Raw genomic sequence first — 23,201 nt, forward strand, 5'->3', positions numbered from 1 at the left:
AGCCAAGTCAACAGATAAGACTAGATGTGGAAAACAAAATAACACTAATCATCTATATCTGATTTGTACAAAGCAGTCAAAAACAAATAGAATGAACTGTGTACTTATTTCCCATTTGCACAATCTGGTAATCATTATTTAACATGGGTGCAGATTAACATGGATAGAGACCCAAATCTTGAAGAGTGGAAGAGATTTAGGGAGGATAGGAATTGGAGGGGTGATAGTGTTAGTTCATGATGTCTCAACAGGGAGACAAGTTCAGGGAACTAGGATGTGGGAACAGTTTTGGTAGTGATGAAAATGATAAAGTAAAAAGTCACTTGTGGGAGTGGTACACAAACTCCTTAATAGTAACTACACAATAAGGTAGTGTGTAAATGAATAAATAATGAGAGCTTGTCAGAAAGGCACAGCAATAATCATGGGAGTTTTAATTTGCATACAGACTGGAAAAGTCAGATAGACAAAGGAAGCTTAGGTGAGTTCAAGTTTAAATTTCTTAGTACAGCATGTCCCAGAACCCACCACCAAGCAAATTATAGTAGAACTAATATTGAGCATTGAGTTAGAATTCTATATTGGAATTTTACAGTCACTTTTAGGAGGAGTGGATTTGAGACATTTTTTTTAAATTTTAAGAAAGAGCAGTTTTGACAGCATGAAAGCAAAACTGGTTGAAGTGAATTAAGAAATCAGCTTAAAGAATAGGTCAATAGAGAAGAAGTGGCTGACAAGGAATATTTCTGAATATGTGTTCCAACTAGTAAGAAAAATTCCAAAGGATTGTCCCATATCTGTGGTTAACTAGAAAGGTTAAAGATAGTATCACCCACAGCAGTGTGGTCAACTCTTAAGTACCCTGCGGGATGAACAATAAATCCTAGCCTAGCCAGCGATAATGTTGTTCCCATTAATAAATTAATTGAGAAAAACACAATTTTGCAGAGACAGGTGGCACATCAGAAGATTGGACAGAATAAAAAGAAATAATTAAAAGGAAAGCAAAATTAGAGTATGCAAGAAAGCTATTTAGCAATATAGAAACAAACATGGATAGAGCTTCAATATATATACATATTTTTAAAAAGTTGAAGTGAGCATTGCTCCAATACAAAATGAGTCTGGAGAACTGATCATTGAAAATAGATATGACAGGTGAATTGAACAATTATTTTGCATTAGTCCTCTCTGTAGAGGATATAAGTAACATCTCAGAACCAGCGACAAATCAGGAAATGGGAGAAGGGGAAGAACTGCAGAAAATCCCTATCACTAGAGAGGAGATACTGAGTAAATTGATAGTCATGAGCCAACAAGCACTGGGTCCTGATGGACTTCATCTTTAGGGTCTTAAAGTGAGTGACAGTTTTAATTTCTCAAAGATTCCAAAATTTTGGGAGAAGTCTCATTTAGATTGTAGGCTAGCAAATGCATCCCATATTCAAGAAACCAAGAAACTACGGGCCAGTTAGCTTAAATGTCATACGGTGCATTATTAAAGCTGCAATTAAAAGTTGATAGTGCATTTGGATAAGTTCAAGGTAATCAGGCTGACTCTGTATTTTTGTCAAGGGGAAATAGTGTTTAAATAGTCTATTGAAGTTCTGTGTGGAAGTAACATGTACTGTGGATGAAGAAGAACTACTTAGATGTCCAGAATGTATTTGATAAAGTGTTACATCAAAGGTGACAGCTGGAAGTAAAATCTTGATGTACAGGGTAACATACTGGCATGGACAGAAGATTGCTAGTTAATTAGAAGCAGGCAGACGGTGTAAATGCTTTGTTTCCAATTTGGAAAAAATGTAACCAGTGGTTGGCCACTGGGATGAGTGCTGGGAGCTCAACTGTTTATAAACAACTTGAATGAAGGGATGGAAGGCATGGTTACCAGATTTTCTGATGACACAAAGATAGGTAGAAAAGTAAGTTGCGAAGAGGAAACATGGTGACCGCAAAGGGATGTAGACAGGTTGGAGCAGTGTGGAGAATAATGTTTGAAAATGTGAAATTGTCCATTTTGGCAGGAAGAATTTAAAAAATGCATATTATCTAAATGGTGAGACTGCAGTGGGATCTGGGTGTCCTAGTACACAGGTACAGTGAATAATTAGGTAAGCTGCTAATGTTACTTCTTGTCAAGGGAGTTGCATACATATGTTTCAGCTACATAGGTCACTGTTCAGACCACACCTGGAGATCAGCGTACAGCATTGTTCACCTTATTTAAGAAAGGCGGAAAATGTCTGGTACACTGCGTCAAGAACAAATACCTGGAATGGTGGATGGGTTGTTTTGCGGTAAAGTTGGACAAGCCAGGCTAGTTTCTATTGAAGTTTAGAAACATTAGGTGATTTGACTGAAACATACAAGATCTTAAAGGATTTCCAGGGTGATATGGAGAGTATTTTGCCTCTTACCTAGAAGTAGGGTCACCATATAAAAATAAGAAACTGCCCATTTAAAAACAAGTGACATTTTTTTCCTGAGGGTCATGAATCCCTGGAACTTTCCCCTTGAAAATGTGGTGGAAGAGATATTCCCGAATGGGTGGATAGATTCTTGTTGAACAGAGTATGAAAGGTTGTTGGGGTAAGTGGAACGTGGATTTACAATTAGAATTTACCATCCATTGAACAGCAGCCTTGGATCATTCTTGTTTAAATTAATTTTGCTATCCTCCTCCTAACTCCATATCCCATAAAATAGTCTTCAATAGTGTCGCATGTTTGTAAAGCAGGTTTGTAAATGGGGCACAAAATTCCCTTGGATGGCTGTCCATGATTTTATACCGGGTAGGTGGACTCCAGTTGGAGTGGTCCACTGAAGGCCCTCAACTTGCGGGGACAGAAAGGGAAGCCTGGCCTGGTAATTCCTCTTTCAGTCGCTAATATGCAGCCAATCAGATTAACTGGCAACTCGGAGGTAGGACCACTGGATGAAAGTCCTGCTTCCAGCCAAATAAAACTCCTTACACCACTAAATACCTACGGCACTGTGATCGCATGGAGGCAATGAATCTTCAGGTGGCAACTGTATCCCATTTCTGAAGAAGGGTCTAAGCCCAAAACGTCAGCCTTCCTGCTCCTCTGATGCTGCTTGGCCTGCTGTGTTCATCCAGCTCTACACCTTGTTATCTCTGTATCCCATGCTACTTGTCATATGATTAATAAGTATAATATTTTAAACCAGTGTGGAAATGAAAAGTCAGACTTTAATGTAACTTTTCAGGTTTATTTTAATACAAAAATGGTAATAACATCTGCCAACCGTTTTAACTGATTAAATTTTTCAATATATTTTAGTTTGAAGCACATAACCCATATCATTTAATTGTCTAAGACATAAAGAATTGAATATCACAACTTGGAAACTAGTAAACAGTCTCCTGTGAGCAACTGCAAAAGTACAAGGGCACATTTACTATAATTTGAATGGTGTAACTCTTAACAGTCAGCTATTTCATGGTTTGGCTTCTGCTCCATTCCTATTGGTTCTAACCTTTCCATGGGCATCCAAAACCTTTTCTTTTTAAAAAAAGACTAATAATCAAGACATTACCAACGGGAAATGAACTTCTAACAAGGCTTGAATAGAGGATTTAGAAACCCAAAACAGCAACAAGTTTGCTGAATCAGAACTTTCCCTTTATAGCCAATTGTGTAGCTGAAAGTTCAGATACTGTCATTTTTTTTAAAAACATTACAGCCCGACATTTTATTGCATTTACTCAACCTTAATCTTGCCACTGTCACTGGTGTTACCAGCAGCTATGGCTGGAAGTAAGGAATAAATCTTTAGTGGTTTTCTGCTTTTTGGGATTAGTAAATCCCAACATTCTTCCTCTTTAAGAATCTCTTTTGAAGAAATTAATTCTGTATGTTAAACCAAATTATAGAAGTAGGTATGTTTGAATGTACATGGATGTCAAATCTATAAACTCATTTCTTTGGCTTCTGTCAAATTTTATCTTTCTACCACTTAAGTTCCTCTCCAATCTTTTTTTTAAGAATATTGAGATAACAATACAAATAAATGAAAGCATAGTAACAACCACTAACATTTATTTCACCATGTTAGCTGGCTGAGGCTTAAGGTTGTTTCAAACCTTTCAAGCACTATCTTCCTCTGCACCGTCATGAACAATTCCTTCATCAATACTCTCCAGCCGCAATCTCTGACCTGCAGAGACTTTGTTTCCTTTATTGGTACCTCCAGGCCTGGTTTTAATAATAGTAAACAAATCTCCAGGTAAACTACTCTCTCCAAAAAGGCTCATTTTGGCATCTGTCTCAATAGCTTTGGCCAAACTGGCAGCAAAATTATCCAGCGTTTTATGAACATCTGCTTTGATTTGCAGGACTGAAGACTGATCAGGTTCCTCTGCAAAAGAATAAGATTGAATTAAAAGCATTTCTGCCCCTTTACTATATAAGCTGAACATTACCTTTTTTAATGCCTGTCAAATTTCTTGCTGCAATACTGTTCAAACAGGCTAACCACACTGATCAAGTTTTCCCAGTTGTCAAAATTGAATCTGTTAATTTAATCATTTATGATAGGGCCTACTATCAGCACAGTCATGGATCTCAACGGTGGCAAGTGACAAATTACTTTTCAGTCTTCATAATTCTAACAACCACACACAAATCTCAACAAATGGTATTAAAGGTTATCGTATAAGGGTGTGGGGCACAATATACACTGTTCTATAAGTATTGTAAGTGGCTGATAGAAGACATAGCTCAAAATAAGTGTGCAACGCATCCTTCCTATGTACTGCAGTTGCTGCATGTCTGTGCCATTGACACGGGCAAAGAAGTTTAAATAGAATCAAATGTATTTGTATGGTTAGGGCAGTGTCTGTGTCCATACTTCAGTTAAGTGAGTGCCAATGCACATTCTGTCCTAAATTGTGTTATGCACTGTGCCATCATTGGTAAGTTCCTGTTACCCTCTCTTTGCCTTTCAAGGTTAAGAAGCAGAAGTAGACCCTATGGCCCCCTCAACTTGCTCTGCTATTCATTATGATTTCTGACCTCGAGTTTACCTGGTTTACCCCATAATTTATAGTTCCTAGTGTCAAAACTTTCTTGAATGCACTTAGCAACTGAGGAATCAATGCAGTGAACGTTCTCTGCACCACTTCAATTGAAAATATATTTATCTTCAGGTAACGAGATCAAAAAACTTACTACTCCAGATGTGGTCTTCACAACATCTTACACTTCAATTCCAACACCCTTGTAATAAAGGTGAATATGGCATTTATATTCCCAAGTCCTCCTGGACATGCATGCTAGTTTTGTGCTTCTTGTGAGAGGTCATCCAGATCTCCGAATACCCTGCCTGAGGCAGGAAAGCTCGCAGTTGGCCAGATTATTGGTGATAAAGTGAGCAGCTAGCTAAGGAGCCATAAAAGCCAGAGAAATACATCTGCCACTTGGAAATAGAATTGTACCCACTAAGTTATAGCTAATCTGCAAGCAATAGCCCAATATGTAGATTAATTCTACCTGGGTAAAATCTAGCAAGTCAAAACTGAATTTCTGTGGCCATCAGCACCAGCAGAATTGTAGATATTTTCTAACCAAACTATTCAGGGATATACTGCACAGCCCTGGAACAAGTAGCATTAAAACCTAAGCCTCCTCGTTCAGTGGTAGGGCCTCTGGCCACTACATCATAAGAACCTCCTACAGCAGAACTGTATTCAACCACAATCTGTAACCTCTTGACCTGATATGATCTGGCATCCTACCAATACCATCAAGTCAGGGATCAAACCTGGTTCTATTAAGAGTGCAGGACGGTATACCTAAAAATGAGATGTCAATCTTTGGAAGCTATACAACATACAGATTACCCACATGACAAACAGTAGAGGCAACATCTGACAGACAGAGCCGAGAGGTCCTACAACCAGAATTCTGCAGCCCTGAATGGTGCTGGATGATTAAACAACTAACAGGAGCAAAAGACTCCACAAATAGCTCCATCCTAAATGTGGAGGTGCTGGTGGTGGACTGGGTTGGACAAGGTCAGAAATCACACAACACCAGGTTAGAGTCCAACAAGGTTATTTGTCCTGAGAGAACTAAAAGGTTTTATCAGTGTAAAGAAGAGGTGACATTTTAGGTCAGACAAATAGAATTTGTTTAAAAAGCACACAATTTATAGAGAGTCAGTCAATGTGGCATTTTATAAATTCCTACTTTAGAAATAAAACCAGCCTGACTCCAAACCAAAACAAACAGATTCTCAACAAGGCCACACACCTAACATGTATTGTCTGACCTAAAATGTAACCTCTTCTTTACACTGATAAAACCTTTAGTTCTCTCAGGACAATGACTTGAAAGGAATTCTGGGATTTACATATACATATTAATCAGTTAAAACCTTCTAACCGATTAAAGATTTAACAGCATCTTAGGTTTGTTTAATACATCCTCATCTGTGGTGTGACCCTTTGATCTTTTACGTACAAATTCTGTGTCTGATACTACCTCTCTCACTAACACCTGGAGGAGGAGTGAGGCTCCAAAAGCTTGTGTTTTCAAATAAACCTGTTGGACTCTAACCTGGTGTTGTGTGATTTCTGACCTTGTCCACCCCAGTCCAACAGCGGCACCTCCACATTTAGGATGGAGCTATTTGTGGAGTCTTTTGCTCCTGTTAGTTGGAGGAAGTGGGAAGAATTGAAGGAAATGTTTTCAGGGTGAGGACTAGTTCGGTGAGCTGGAAGAGAGTATTGGTGGGGGCAGTAAGATCTGGACAGGTCTGTGGAAAAAACTGAGGGTCTGTAGGCCGTTCTTGTGGGTATGGACATGTACAGGGATTGCATGTCCATAGTAGCTGTGAAGTGCTTGAGGCCAGGGATCTGCAAGTTTCCAAAGAGGTGGAGGGCTTGGTTGATGTCCTGGATGGAGGTGGAGTGTGCCTGGACCAAGGGGGAAAGAATGGAGTCAAGGTACAAAGAGATGGGTTTAGTGGGGATGCGGAGACAATGGGTCGGCCAGGGTAGTTGGGCTTGTGGATCTTGGGGAGCAGGCAGAACCAGGCAGTGTGGGACTGGTGGACTGTAAGGCTGGAGGCGGTGGAGGGGAGGTCACTGAAAGTGATGAGTTCACGGATAGCATAGAAGACGGTAGCTTGATGGACCACGGTGGGGTTGTGGTCAAGGGGGGAGGTAGGACGTGGTATTGGAGAGTTGGCGTTTGGCCTCTGCGACACAGAAGTCCGTCCTCCAGACTACCACCATCCTTCCTTTGTCAGTGGGTTTGATAGTGAAACAGGGATTGGGGCAGAGAGAGTGCAGTGTTACACGTTCGGAGGGGGAGAGGGTGGAGAAATTGAGGTGGTCGATGGTGCATTGGCAGTTAGCGATGAAGCAGTCCAGGGCGGTTAAGAGGCTGGTAGGGAGTGTCAAAGAGGAGGAGGAAGGTTGGAGGCAGGAGAAGGGGTCCCCAGAGGGCGTTTGGGAGTTTTATCGAAGGAGGAGGAATGGGGGCAGGGGGAGGTGGTAGAAGAGTTCCACGCCGTGGCGGGCACAGAACCCAGTGAGGTGGGGGCAGGGGGGCACAAACATGAGCCCTTTACTAAGGGCAGACTGTTCAGCCTCAGAGTACATGGTTGGGGGCATTGTGAATATGCAGCAAGGTTAAGGGGTGGGGTGGTGTCTCGAAGAGGCTGAAGGCGGGGTGGAGGGAAAGGCGATAGCACATGATAGGCGAGGGTTAGACACAGTGTGGTGGGGCGGGGTGAGTGGTTGTGGGAGGGAAAGGAGAGTGGGAGGGTAGTGGGCTGGGCAGTGGGATGGAAGATTGGAGGGGGGGAGGGGTGTGGGTGAGATGAGGTGAGGAGGGAGGAGAGGTGGAGGGCAGGGAGTATTGTGGCAGTGCACGGATGTGGAGGGAAGAGGAGTGCTAGCTAGCTGCAGGTGGGCAGTAGGACCCAGGAGTGACCCTGAGATAGGAGTCCATGTATTGATTGGAACGTGCGCGGAATCCAGAGTGGAAGTGGAAGTGGAAGTTGCAGGGAAGTCGAGGCAGGTCCCAGTCCTTTCGTCCACGGAATCCAGGGCAATGTTTGTGGAGTCATCTGAAGCAGAGACAAAGGTTGAAGGTAAGTTCCTGTAGATCCTGTTCGATAGTTACAACCATCTTCATTAAGATATAGGAGTGGATGATCCACCTCGGCCTCCTCCTGAAGTTCCCGGTACCATAGATGCATATCTTCAGCCAATTTAATTCACTCCATGCATTATCAAGAAACAGGTGAAGGCATTGGATACTTAAAAGGCTATGGGCCCAGATAACACACCCATAGTTATACAGAAGACTTGTTCTCCAGTATTAGCTAGGCACTTATCCAATCTGTTCCAGTACCGCTAAAACATTGGCATCTATCCAGCAATCACTCCACTGATTGGTGTCATGACCAGAATAAAGGAAGATGGTGTGATGTTTGAAGGTCAATCATCTCAGTCGTTCAGTGGTTAGTGCTGCTGCCTCACAGCACCAGTGACCCAGGTTCAATTCCACCCTCGGGCAACTGTCTATGTGGAGTTTGCACACACTCCCCGTGTCTATGCGGGTTTCTTCCGGGTACTCCGGTTTCCTCCCACAGTCCAAAGATAAGTAGGTTAGGTGTACTGGCCATGGGGAATGCGGTTACAGGGATAGGGTAAGGGGATGAGCCTGGGTGGGATGCTCTTCGGAGGGTTAGTGTGGATTTGTTGAGCTGAATGACTTGTTTCGAAACTGTAGGGATTCTATGGAACTCGGTTGCAGGAAGTCACTGGAAGAGTTCCTCAGGGTAGTGTCCTAGGCTCATTAACTTCAGTTACTTCAACAATGATTTTCCCTCCATCATAAGGTCAGAAGTGGAGACATTACCTGATAATTGCACCATGTTTAGTAAATGACATTGGATCCTAGAGCAGTCAGTCAGGTCCTGATGCAATTGGACACTAGACAATATCTAGGCATAGGCTCACAAGTGACATGCAACATTCATGCCAAAGAAATACCAGTCAATTACTATTCCCGAGAAAATCTAACCCTAGTCTCTTGAATTCAATGGTATTACTAATGCTGAAACCTCCAAAATTCTGGGGTTACCACTGACCAGAAACTGAAATGGACTAACTATTTAGTCATTGTGGTTAACAGAATAGTCAGAGGCTAAGAATTCTGCAGTGGATACTCACTTGTCTCCCTAATTCTTGTCCACCAATATTGGCATAAGTAACAGGTGTGATGAAATACTCCCGACTTGCCTGAATGAATGGAACTCCAACACTCAAGCAGCTGGACACCATACAGGACCAAGTAGCCCACTCAAGTGGCATCCCAGCTACCATGTTAATTATTCACTCCCTTCACCAACAATGTGTAATGGCTGGCGTGTGTGCCACCTACAAAATGATCTGCAGCAAGGCTCCTTAGAGTGCACCTTCTGAACCTGTGATTCTTCTCCTGCCACACCCCAACCTGATTTGGAAATATGACTCTGAAGAAACAGTCAGTGGGTCAACATCCTGGAGCTCCCTTCCTCATAACACTGTGGATGACACTACACTACATGGACTGTAGTGGTTCAGGAAGACATTTAGCATCACCTTCTCAAGCACAATTAGAGAGTTGAACAATTACAGTGGCATAGCCAGTAACATCCACAAAAAATAACTTAGTGCAATTTTTGTAAGGATATTGTATTATGCTTCAATAAGCCACTTAGCACATTTGTACTTCATAGGAAGCAACTGCACTCAATCATGAATAGCAGGAAAAGTAAGGATGCTCAGGATGTCATATTGGATGCTGGAGTATTCCAGAATTGGGATGGTGTGGTATGCATATTCAGTCTTCGTATGCATATTCGAAGACTGAGAAAGGTCTTCGGCAATTCAAGGTGGATCACAATCATCTTCTAGAGGGCAATTAAGGATGAGCAACAAATACTGGCCCAGCCAGCGAGACCAGTGTCCAGTGTATTTAAATAAGTACTGTAAGGGATTTGCAAGTTGCCACTGAAAAGCAGGATAGTGAACTGAGAGCAGTTACAAACATAGGAAGTGGGGTGGAGGTCATGCTTGAGCACCCTGTGGAACAGAAGTAAGTACAGCCATATTTCTAGAAGAAGTCTTTAAAAGCATTCAAAACTGAATCAAAGTTAAACTCAGTCCTTAACCAGAAACAGTTTTTCTTCCAACAGTGGCAAGGATTCAGTCATGGTGTTAGAAATGCAGGTAAAAGACGTAACATTGTGACTGACAGATAACAGTTTATTTTTTAAAACAGCTCACTCTGCTAAAGCCACCTAATAAAGTAGCTCTGGACACATTCACAATCATTGTCTTTTGCAGCAGTCTTTCTTGCAATTTTAAAATCAGTAAAGAGAAAGGATAGAAACAGATAAAGCTTGATGTAGGTTAAAGAATTCCAGACCAAATAGACATGGTCCATGGTTTGAAAAGAATATGGACAAAGGCAAAGCACCATTAATACAAATAACCCTAATGCACCAATAATTATGCATAAACTACTTTTACCCTTTCAGAAAAAAAACATTATATGCAGATGCACAGAAGTATCACATTTTAAAAATGAAAATGAACCTCATTTATCCTGGCTTATAAATGTATAATTTCTAAACATTATGGGGCTATACTATACTAGGAAATATACTAGCATAACAAACAATTACTGAGGACATGCACTACAACTTCTGGTTGTGTATCACAAATTCCAAAAAAATCCAAAAGGGAAACAGGAAACATACATAAAGGAAAACCATGTAATAAAATTAATCAGAGCAGTACTAAATACGTAAAAAGCAAAAAAATTTGTGAATTATTTAATTTGCTTAAAAAAATGTATACAAAAGTGAAAACCATTTTATAAATACCTTTTGGTTCTGCAATTTCATCTATTGTCACAGAACTCCGTCTTCGATTGGAATAGTTGTGGTGCAAATAATGAGTTCCATCTGAATTGAAATCTTCCAAAAGCATGACGTCAGTACCTAAAATATATTGAACATAGGCAAGAACAGCAAGATTTTGTGACATTGAATATCAGAGTGATGCTTTTAGTGAACAATATTTCTAGGAGAGATTAATAACTTGGCCAATAAATTAGGAGGTCCTTTAGGTTTAGCTAAAAAAAATTCCACAAAAATCAATTAGAAGAATAACTTATTAATTCGCTGACTAACGGAAGGCAGCATACAGCATACAGCATACATGACTTTATTCAAAGCACTGAATACAAGAGCAAGGTGGTTATGGTGGAGCTGTATATAACATTAGGTCATAGGTGGAAGACTGTGTGCAGTTCTCGTCAGGATGTGACTGCACTAGAGAGAGTGAAAAAGAGAATCACCAGAATGTTGCCTGGGCCACAGCAATTCAGCTATAGAGAGAGACTAGATAAGAAAACAACCCAGTCTTAGAGCAAAGAAAGCTAAGGGGTAGGCTGATTGAGGTGGACAGAGTTCTGAAGGTAGATAGGGATAAAGTTCCTTCCTTCGTCCAAGGGTCAATAACCCAGAAGCACAGTTTTCAGGTAAAGAGCAGGATGTTTAGAGGGGATTTGAGAAAATTTTTTTTTCATCCAGAGGATTGTGGGTATCTGTAAAAGCAGGAATTCTCAAGTCATTTAAGAATTATTTAGATGGACACTTGAAACACCACAATATACAAGGCTACAGGCCACGTGCTGGAAAATGGGATTAAAATAGATGGATGTTTGATGACTGGCGTAGGCATAATGTGCCAAATGGCCTCTTTCTGTGCTGTAAAACTCTGTGACTCCAAGTGGACAATAAGACCCACCAGCTTAATGACTGTATCAGGCAGGCAGGGACGTGAGATTAGCACATCTGAAAATGCAGCACTTCCTCCTGCTAGCCTACATGACCCAAAACCTTTTGGCTTTCCGATTCAGTCATAAATGATGGACTGTTTTTGACATAAGCCTGAGGAAATGCCGTACCTCTACATTGATTTAGACTGGTGTCCTAGAAATAAAAGCTGTGTGCCAGCCCATTTTTATAAGCAATGCTTCAAAACACTAAGACTTAAAGGGGAAAAGCAGAGGTTTGGTCTCTATTCTGCACCAGGTAGATTCTGCAGTGACATAATTGTGTGTAAAAGCCAAGAAAAAGGAACGGAAAAAGAAAGTGACAAGATAAAAATCAAATGAAACAGGTATCCATGATTTCTAGTGAAAATTCAAAGAAGGCATAAGAAAGTGACAGAGAACAGATCGCCTTTTTCTCTCTCGAGAAGAGATGAGACCGAGAATAGGATAGAAATAAAAGATACAACTGAGAAAACTGTATTCACAATATTTCAAGTTCAAGGCTCTGCACTTTTTAGTCATTGGATTAACTGTAGTTGACTCATGGCCCAAATCAGCAGCAAATCCAGTTAGTGCCAACTTTTTGTGGACCTGCAGCACTTTGTGAAGTTTTGTAGATTTTGCATCCAGTTGTATGACACTTTTAATTATAAAATTACATTCCCACAGATTGATGCACAAAAAATTCCCTCTACCAGATGAAAAACCTCAAATGTATATAATGTATATACCATTAAACTTACAAATGGTTTTAGTAGCTTGAAAATGTTTAATTCTGTATATTTTTAATCATTTCTGCAAGACAAAAACAACTACTCGGATATACATATCACTTTCTACACAATAAAATGAAGCCAGGATCATTATAAAACAAAAAAAAAATGACACTGAGCCCACACAAGGCATGTATGAACAAAGGCTTGGTCAAAGTGTAGATTTTAAACGAACTTCTTTAATGGGGAGAAGGTAGAGTCAGGGAGAGATTTGGGAGTGGAACTCCAGTGCAAAAGGGCCAGACAACTCAGGGGATGGCAATTAATGGTGCAACACTGAAAATCAGAGATGCTCCAAAGGGATGCACAGATATCACACAGGACTGTAGAGATGGAATAGATTACAACCATAGGATGGGCAGGACCAAGAAGAAATTTGAAAACAAAAATTTAAAATTGAACTTTAAAGTTGATATAAAAAATGCCTTGTGTAGTGTCAGCTGTAAATAAACAGCAAGGACAATTACCTGAATCCTGAGAAAAGCTGAATCCTGTATCCCCAGTACTACTGCTCTGTCCTAGAGACTGCCCACCAGCCATCATGGCTGCGAGGTGAGGAGACAGCCCCAAATCTGTCCAAGCAATAAAGAAAATGTTATCTTCAATTTTTTTTCCATAAACTGCATAAAAGAGATTTTAAAATAAAATATTTAATTATGCAATCATATCCAATTATTCCTGCAAATAATTGTACCAATATTTGAAAAGGAGATCTTTGCAAAACACAAATGAATCAGCACTTGCGTAACTCTTTTGCAAGGCCACACACTAAGACCTTAGTAATATACTCTAATAACTGCTTCTTGCCAAACTAGACATCATTCCACCTCAGAATTTTACAATCTATAATAATGTAAAAGAAAGCACTGAAACATGTTACTAAGAAATAGGCAGCTGCCTCCACATCCTTCAAGGCTACAAGCAGAGGACACATAGAAGAGGGCAAAAGCAGAGGGCACTGTGTCAGAAGTTTTCCCTCGCTTTTGTTTGCGCAATATAAAATGTTGGTACATGCACCGGAAAAGTGAACTTGCATTTTTTAAAAGGCAATGATGGAAAAGAGGATGGGAAGTGGTGAAGAGGAACCCAAGGGACCGCAAAGACCAGTGAAACAGATATTTGCCCCTCATTGGATTAAATTCATCCTTTATTACCTAATTGTTTCAATGGAAGTTTTCTCCCAGGCAGCTGAAATGGACCACACTATCCTCCAAGGTTACAAGCACTCAGCTGAAACGTGCATGGATTAGATGATCCCTCATGTTGAGAGCCTCAAACCTCACACCAGACCTGATAACCTCCCTATACAGCCAGAGCACCTGTGCGTTCTGCACCCCAGCCCCATTCTCTTCCCCCAATAAGCAGGGTCAAATTCAGGACTTTTCCCAAGTTCACATTTCTTGGGAGTGACTGGTTAAGAATGTCAAATGCTGAATGCTCTTCTCAGTAATGCACCACTTTATGATCCCATCTCATCATTTCTTTCCCTTTATTTATTTATTCATAGTATGTGGGCATCACTAGCAAGGCCAACATTTGTTGCACATCCCTGATTATCCCACGAACTGACCAGCTTGCTCGGCCATTTAAGAGAACAGTAGAGAGCCAACCACAGTGCTGTAGATCTACGTTCACAACCAGGACACACTAGGTGAGGATGGATATTTATAACCATCATTATTAATCTAATTGTCACTGAGACTAAACTTCAATTCCAGGCTTTATTCAATGATAATTCAGCCAGCTGCCCTGTTGCGATTTGAACTCCTGAATCCATAGCTGGGCCCCCAGATTACTAGTCCAGTGACATTACCACTACACCATCATCTTCCTCTTCCAGCTGTGACTGACTCTGTGCTGCACAGCCACCTCAATCCAACTTGTCTACCCTTGGCTTAAATGTGTGGCCCTAAAGTTCCCAAGAGGCCCCTAACAAGGTGCATGCATGTTAAAATTGGCTGTATTCATAGATCAGTGACTTTCTGGGGCTGACATCCCCTGTTCTGATGAAATTCGCCAGAGGCAGGAACAGCAGCTAGAAACCAACATGCCGGGCTAGTGCTGCTAGTATATCCACCTTCCCTTCTGCATCCACCCCATTGCCCAGGTAAAACAAGTGCCCCTCGAGTTCATACCACCTGGATCCCAGATAGATTGTAGAGCTCCCACAATGCTGCTTTTACTTCCCTGCTCCAGGTGGGGCATCCTGATCCTGTGTCCTTCCTCCCTGCTGCCCTCCCTGAACAGACTGGGTCAGTGTAAGGGGCAAAAGAAAAACATGCAACACATGACACCCTGGGGCTACATCGTGTCCTACATGTAACAAATGCAGCTTTAGTGTTTATGGCAGTACATCTGTCACCAAGACATTTACCTACTTGACAACAAGCTAGAAACCACCCACTAGGTACAGGCCAATCCCTCAGGAATTTCCTACAGGTGGGACTGGCAGGTCATTGGCCACATTTTACTTGAGCAAGTTTGTTGCATATGAATACCAAGTTCCACTCAGTTTCCCACAAATGAATATTGGTTTGTGGTGCAGAGAAAGTTGCCACAGCACCAGAATGCATTAAAAGAGGATTCATATTCAGAAGGCAAAGCAAAGCAAAGCAAAGCAATCTCATGAATGCTGAATTAGAATTTTATAAGCTGGCGCAGCAGAAATATAGACCTGCAGTATACTGCCAAGTCATTGTAAAAGCATCACAATATCACTAACCTACAACAAGCTCAAACAGCATACAGACATTTAGCCCCTTGCTAGAAACAAATCTCTCGACAATTTCAACATAATTCCATCAGACTATAAACAAATTGTTAGCCTCTCAGCTCCTCCTCTCAACAGTTCCCTTTGTAGTAAACATCAGCATTCCTCTTAGCTGCAAGTCAGATGCAGTCAAGATGACAACACACTGCAAAAAGATTTCTCCCAATTAATTGTAGTTTAGATAGATTATTTGTTCCAAACTGTTTTTTAATAACTTCAGATGGACCCTGAAATAAGGCAACATAAAGACTATATTTACTGTAAAACCAAGAAGCTCTACATAATTCAGTTAGTATTTCAATAACTTATTTACTAATGCTCATTAGATCTAGATCAAGGCTGGTCAATTTCAGTGGCAAGATGATTCACATAAAACTGATAAAACAAATTCTTATACACTGTTATGAAAACATTTTATTGAAAAGAGACTCACAGAACATTTTAAACTCATCAAATCTCTGACAACACTGGTTGTTCTTCAGTATCAGTGCCTACCAAAATCTGTTGAACGCGGCAAATGAGAGAAAGGAAAAGGCAATAAACACATATTTTCATGATGCAGTCATCAGAGCAAAAGCTTTACCCACTCCCTTTCCCTCGGTTACCTGTGATCCGATTGGAGATGCTGAATAATCTGGAAGTCCTCTGACGTTGAATAAATGAATCCCTGTAGTATCTGTCACCAAAGCACATCCCCAGCAGCTCTCTGCGTACCGTTTTATTCCATAGTCCATAGATAACTGGATGACAAATTGCACTAGTAAAAGATAACCATATTACAAGTGTCTCTACTCCTGGAGAGACAGTGCCTTTTCCATGAAGTGCTTCAGTACTAATCACGACCATATAGGGGCCCCATGTGACAACAAAAGCACCAATCACAATCAGGATAGTTGTCAAGGCTTTGCATTGATTGGCTGAATAAACAATGTTATTGACAGTGTTCCTTCTGCTCCCTGATGAAGAGGTAGAAGAGTTGGAATTTTTTCTCTCGTTCTTTTTGGATTCTTCCTGCACAACTATAATCGTTCCACAGTGGATTTTACGGGCTTTAAGCCTGGCCACACGGAATATAAAGCCGTAGCAAATGACCATTGCTAAAAACGGCAACAGTGCACACCAAATCTGCCAAAAGGCAGTGTATCCTAGTTCTTTGTCCCATGCAGCCAAACAGATCCACTTGAATTGGTCAAACTCAAATGTGGACCAGCCAAAGAGAGGAGGAAGACATCCAATTAGTGAGTGCAGCCACACATAAGCAATCACAACAACAGCACGATTCCCAGTTATTTTCATAGGATATACCATCGGATAAACAACAGCATAGTACCTGTGGGAAGAAAAAGAGATTATTACAGGACAAGAAAATGTCAGTTATACTCAGCAACTGAAATACCACCTTTGCTATTTGTCCTAGTTAATAAACTAAACTCCGACAAAATTCCAGCAAGCATATTCAAGCTGAAGTTAATGAGATAGTAACAATGGAAATACTATCAATTTCAATTTAATCCAAACATTAAAATTTCACCAGATTATTCTCCACAACTTAAAAAGTTGCTCTGGTTGTGAACCAAAGAGAAGTTGTGAAAATGGAGAGATGCTATAAAAGGTGCAATTTTACCCTTTCTGAAAATAGTGAGAAAGGTGGTGAGAAGGGCAAATTATTGTAGGGTTGGTCCTGGAGAGATACACGCTGTCTTCCTGTTACCTCAGCAGTTGTGTCTGGGCAAAGGGGTTGATGGATGGCCTTCTCAACTCACCACAAAATTAGTCCTGTTGCCAGTTAATTAACGACCACTAAAAAGTCACAAGCCTACCACCAGATTTCCTGGCAGGCAAGAGAAGTGACTGCCTTTCCAACGAGGAATCCCAGGTGACCTGCCTACTGTGATGGATTTTCCATTTGCCCCAAACCAGGGAGAATTAAGGGTAGGGATGGGTAGCAGAGGGAGAACTATTGAAAACCACCTCTCTTCACTTGCCTCCACCCTGTCCCACAAAACAATCACTTGCCTGCTTGCTGGTGCAGTCCAACCACTGCCTGAAAATATGCAGGGTTTTCAACAGCAGTGTTAGCATTTACCATCCTTAACAAGCTGAACCGGATCAAAACTTCAGGATTTAGCAGATGTGCAGAATAACATGGTAATCCCGAGGGTGTGATCCGTCACTCACTGCTCTGCTACAGGTCGAACTGTGGACACCGGAAGCCAGAATACAGCAAAATCAAATGGATCCTTTACTGCTTGATTATCACTGTTTGAAACTTGATTAAATAAAGTGTGAATGTTTCTTTTAAACTGTGATCCAAATAATAATTACTACAGATCAAATAATTTGACTGCACCAGGAAAAGCAGGTTTTGTTCACATGTCTGCGTTAAATTTAATTAAACTAGATTTTGTAATATTTTCCCAAGTATTTGCTCATGATATTTCAGCTTCTATCTTAACCCCAGTGTGTATCAATCCTTAATTAGCTCTCACTCATTTTTAATAAAGGGTTGTGATTTCAGTAGATTTTATTTCCTGGTTTACTGGGAGAATTCTTAAATGTCACTAGTTGTTGCAATAACATCGCAAATCCTCATGAAACAACATGATAATCAACTGTCCACCAAGAGACATAAAAGCTCTCACTGCAGATTGCTGCTCAGTCTCTCAAAGCAGCTCTCTTTAACATCAGCATTGGTTGTCCTTGCTTCGTCATTATTCTCAAATTCCAGGCCACAGCATTTTACCAGTGGACACTGACACAGGACAGGCCAACAAGGAAAGCATTTTGCTCATGTTTCATTGTAAAGAAGATAGGAAATAAAACTAATTCCTTGACCTCATGTACAAACTACTAAAGCATCATTGGACATCAGCTTTGAGAGGAACTTGAATCCTCCAGACCATAGTTTGGGGACTCCTTTTGTTGATGAAAGAAAGGACGTGGAGAGAGAGAGAGAGAGCGAGCAATGGTAGATCCTACTCGTCCAATGTCCTCTTCACGTTTCTGTAACTCTGCAGCAATGTCTATCATATCAGGGCAGTTGCTACATAGCTGGTAACACACAATAAACTAGATCTTTGCTAAAATGAAAGCCTCTTCTCTTCAGGCCAGTAAATGCTTTTCTTCAACCCCATTAGGTCAAGCAAACCTTGTAGATCCTTACCCTAAAAGAGCACGGTGGCAGCAAATCTACACTGTGTGAGAGTATAACAGCCTCGTACACCAAAGTCGTCAGTGGTGAGGACTGTTCGTATAACATGGGGAGCAATGGTATGGATTCCATCTAGTTGGGCAGTGGTGGATATTGAAAGATCTTTTTCAGGCACAGCTTTAAGAATCGTGCAGATGGCCAACAGCAGGAGAAAGATCAGGAACTGGGAACCAATTTGATTTTTCCCCAGTTCTAGCACCACCACTGCTGTCTCAACTGAAATTAGTGAATGCAGCACAGACAAGTGGCTGAACTGGTCTCCTCTGTAGAGATCACCTATTCATTGTTTCAAACCAGCAAGTCACAGGCATGTTGAATTTCTTTTAGATTGCTAGTCACTTCTAATGGGAAGCATTAAATGGGTGAAGTGATTTTCATTTCATGAACACTTTCAAAATGGTATGAATATTTCGTAATTATAGCCTCTAGGTATACATTTAGAGGGCAGTCACTTGAAAATTTCTACCTAATCTTTGGAGGTGATCAAACCTGTTGTAGGAAATCAAAGTGACTGGGAAACACATTGCCCGGTACCCCATCTACCTCATATATGCAGTTACATCAGACAGACACACTCACATGCACACTAGGAAACATGTAGAGTCAAAGAAACCTGAGCTACTTCTAGTCAAGCACCTACATGAAAAACACTGATCTAAGGTTACATTTTTCCATTCATATTACCCTTTTGCTCCTTTCATCCACTGCTGTCCATTTTATTCAATTTGTTTTGCCATTTTTCCATTCCTACCCAATCTTAGCTTCTCTTTTCACCATTTCTTTAGATGTTGCCCAAGAATGCAGGTGTTTCCCTGCATATTTTGTATATTCACTACAAGGATGTGGATGTCGCTGACAGATCCAGCATTTTTTGCCTGTCTATAGTTGTCCTTGAGAAGGTGGAGGTGAGCTGCCTTCTTGAACCACTGCAGTCCATGTGCTTTAGGTAGATCTACAATGCCCTTAGGGAAGGAATTCCAGGATTTTTATCCAATGAAGTGAAGGTAATATATTTCCAAGTCATGATGGTGAGTAGCTTGGAGGGGAACTTGCAGCTGGTGGTGTTTCCATGTATCTGCTGTCCTTGACCTTCTGGATGGAAGTGGTTGTGGGAGTAGAAGGTGCTGTCCGAGGATCTTTAGTCAATTTCTGCAGTACATCTTGTAGATAGTACATTCTGTAGCTACTGAGCTTTTGTACTTATGTGCTTACATGCTTTCCCTTGACATGATCTCAGGTACCATATCTAATGACATCAGGCTCAAATTCTCCACCACCTATAATAGCTGCTGTGTGATGAGATTGCTAGTCTGATAACCAGTCAGGAAGGAGCCAAACTGGCTTGCAGTCAAACTATGGAAATACTGAGGTAACAGTATGGAACTGGAGGAACACAGCAGGCCAGGCGGCATCGGAGGAGAAGGCAAATTGACGTTTTGGGTCGGGACCCTTCAGAAATGGAAATACGGAGTCATCTTTGGTTGCAATACAAAGTTCTTGGCCTCAGCGGCTTTCCCTGGCCTTTCCAACTCACTGTCTGACTTGTCTGGTTCAGACTAAGGGTTTTGATATCTTTTGGTCTCCAGTCAAGCTTCTGACCGTTTGTAACTTGCATCACAATAGCTGCTTCTAGCTCCTACCTATTGCCCACATCCACTTCTGTTTCAGCCCATCTGCAAACAATTACTCCAATGCCAGTGTACCATCTTTCAGCCTCTAAAGGTCAGCTTATCCAAACCATTGCTGCCCTTACCCTACCTTCCATCAAGTTACATTCACCTCACTGTTCTTCTACTTTTACATCCAAGCTCCAATACTACAAAATATAGAATTAGAGTCAGAGTCACACAGCACAGAAACAGGCCCTTCGGCTCACCATGTCTACACTGACCAACAAACACCAAACGACACTAATCCCATGTACCTGCACTTGGTCTGTAGCCTATTATCCCTGGCATTCTAAGTGCTCATCAAAATGCTTCTTCAACATTGACAAATTACCTGCCTCCACCACCCTCTCACGCAGCAATTTCCATATCTACCTCCCTCTGGGTAAAAAGGTTTTCCTCAGATCTCCTCTAAACCACATTCTCCTCACATTAAACTTATGCCCTTTTGTTTTAGATACATCTGCCATGGGGAATGGATTCTCATGATCGACTCTCATTGTTTTGTATACCTCAATTAGTTACCTCCTCTACTCCAAGGAAAACAAACCCAGTCTATTCAGTCTCTCCTTATAACGGAGACTTTTCTTCTCAGGCAATATCCTGGTGAATCTCCTCTTCACTCTCTCCAGTGCAATAATGTCCTTCCAATTGTGTGACAACCAGAACTGCACACAGTATTCCATCCACGGCATACCGATGCTTTATAAAGTTATAACAACATTTCCTTGCTCCTATATTCCACACTCTGGCTAATGAAGCCAAGCATCCTAGATGCCTTCTTCACCACCCTGTCTACATGCGCTGACACCTTCAGGGATCTATGGACTTGTACGCCAAAGGTCCCTTTGATCCTCAGTATTCCCTAGGGAACTACCAATTATTGTGTATTTCCTTCCCTTATAAGACTCCCACAATGCATCATCTCATTTATCAGGATTAAATTTCATCTGCCACTGCTCGGCCCAATTCACCAGCTGATCAGTATCAGACTGTAGACTGAGATCATGCTCCTCACTAAAAACATTATTAATTTTCGTGCCTTCTGTAAACCTATTAGGTATATCTTCTACATTCACATCCAAGTCATTCATGTCTATGAACCGCAAGGGTTCCAGCACCAATCCCCATAATATATCACTGGTCACAGGTTTCCACTCACAAAAACCACACTATCATCATCCATTTCCTCCTATTTGGAAGCCAATTTTAGATCCAGCTTGCCAACTTGCCTTGGATCCCATGGGCTTTTACTTTTGGACCAGCCTTCCACGCAGGGCCTGCACAAAGGCCTTCCTGAATTTCATGTCAACCACATCAACTGCATTACCCTCATCAATACATTTAGTCTCCTCTTCAAAAAAGTCAATTAAATTATCACAGGTAGGATCTCCCCGCTAACAAATTCCTGATTAATCCCGGTCTTTCCGAGTATTGAATAATCCTGTCCTTCACAATTTTTTTAAACCAATAATTTCACTACCACTGACGTTAGACTAACTGATCCCCAGGGTAGGGAAGTCTAAAACTACTGGGCAATAGGTTTATGGTGAATGGGTAAAGACCTCACCATATTCAGTGGCTCCACACACAGACTGCCCCTTTGGTTTCTAATAAGTGCCACACTTTTCATTGTAATCCTCTTACTTCTAATATACTTATAAAAAAAGTCTTTGGGTTTTCCATGATCCTTTATGCCAAAGATATTTCACGGCCCCTCTTTGTCCTCCTAATTTCTTTTCTAAAGCAAGCTCCTACACTCTACAGGTTTTTTTATTGATTTATTTTTGTGGGACGTGGGCGTCACTGGCTGGCCAGCATTTATTGCCCATCCCTAGTTGCCCTTGAGAAGGTGGTGGTGAGCTGCCATCTTGAACTGCTGCAGTCCACCCATTGTCGGTTGACCCACAATGCCATTAGGAAGGGAACTTAGGAAGGTTTTGACCAAGCGATAGTGAAGGAACGGTGATATATTTCCAAGTCAGGATGGTGAGTGACTTGGAGGGGAACTTGAAGGTAGTGGTGTTCCCATGTATCTACTGCCCTGTCCTTCTAGAAGGAAGTGGTCCCGGGTTTGGAAGGTGCTGAAGACCTTTGGCGAATTTCTGCCGTGCATCTTGTAGACAGTACACACTGCTGCTACTGAGCATCATACAGTCATAGAGATGTACAGCACAGAAACAGATCCTTCGGTCCAACTCATCCATGCTGACCAGATATGCTATCTAAATCTAGTCTCATTTCCCAGCATTTGGCCCATATCCCTCTAAAACCTTCCTATTCATATACCCATCCAGATACCTCTTAAATGTTGTAGTCCTACCTGCCTCCACCACTTCCTCTGGCAGCTCATTCCATAAACGCACCACTCTCTGCATGAAAAAGTTGTCCCTTGCGTCCCTTAAATATACTTCCCCTCTCACCTTAAACCTATCCCCTCTAGTTTTGGACTACCCCCACCCCAGGAAAAAGACCTTGCCTGTTCACCCTATCCATGCACCTCATGATTCTATAAATCTCTATAAGGTCACCCCTCAGCCTCTGATGCTTCAGGGAAAATAGCACCAGCCTGTTCAGCATCTCTCTATAGCTCAAACCCTCCAAAGCTGGCAACATTGCTGTAAATCTTTTCTGAACCATTTCTAGTTTCACAATGTCCTTCCTATAAGAGGCAGACCAGAATTGCACACAAGTGGCTGAACCAATGTCCTATATAACTGCAACATGATCTTCCAATTCCTACACTCAATGCACTGACCAATAAAGGCAAGTGTACCAAATGCCTTCTTCACTATCCTATCTACCAGTGACTCCACTTTCAAGGAACTATGAACCCACACTCCAAGGTCTCTTTGTTCAACAACACTCCCCAGGATCTTACCATTAGCTGTACGGTAGTGGATGTGG

At 41.4% G+C, this 23,201-nt stretch overlaps 1 protein-coding gene across 3 annotated transcripts in view; it reads right to left on the reverse strand.

Moving 5' to 3' along the window:
* Window positions 1-2,597: 2,597 nt before the first annotated feature.
* gpr161a (G protein-coupled receptor 161a) overlaps window positions 2,598-23,201 on the reverse strand; it is a 43,162-nt gene continuing 22,558 nt past the window's right edge. For all 3 annotated transcript variants that reach the window (XM_048602912.1, XM_020520358.2, XM_048602911.1), the window contains exons 3-6: window positions 16,022-16,746; window positions 13,114-13,218; window positions 10,918-11,034; window positions 2,598-4,386 (exon numbers count right to left, since the gene is read on the reverse strand). In XM_048602912.1, the coding sequence (XP_048458869.1) occupies window positions 4,115-4,386; window positions 10,918-11,034; window positions 13,114-13,218; window positions 16,022-16,746 (1,219 nt within the window). In that variant the 3' untranslated portion in view covers window positions 2,598-4,114. The remainder of the gene's footprint in view (window positions 4,387-10,917; window positions 11,035-13,113; window positions 13,219-16,021; window positions 16,747-23,201) is intronic.

Source organism: Rhincodon typus, chromosome 11 (genome assembly GCF_021869965.1).
Source record: "Rhincodon typus isolate 14 chromosome 11, sRhiTyp1.1, whole genome shotgun sequence".
In the NCBI taxonomy this organism is placed as follows: domain Eukaryota; kingdom Metazoa; phylum Chordata; class Chondrichthyes; order Orectolobiformes; family Rhincodontidae; genus Rhincodon; species Rhincodon typus.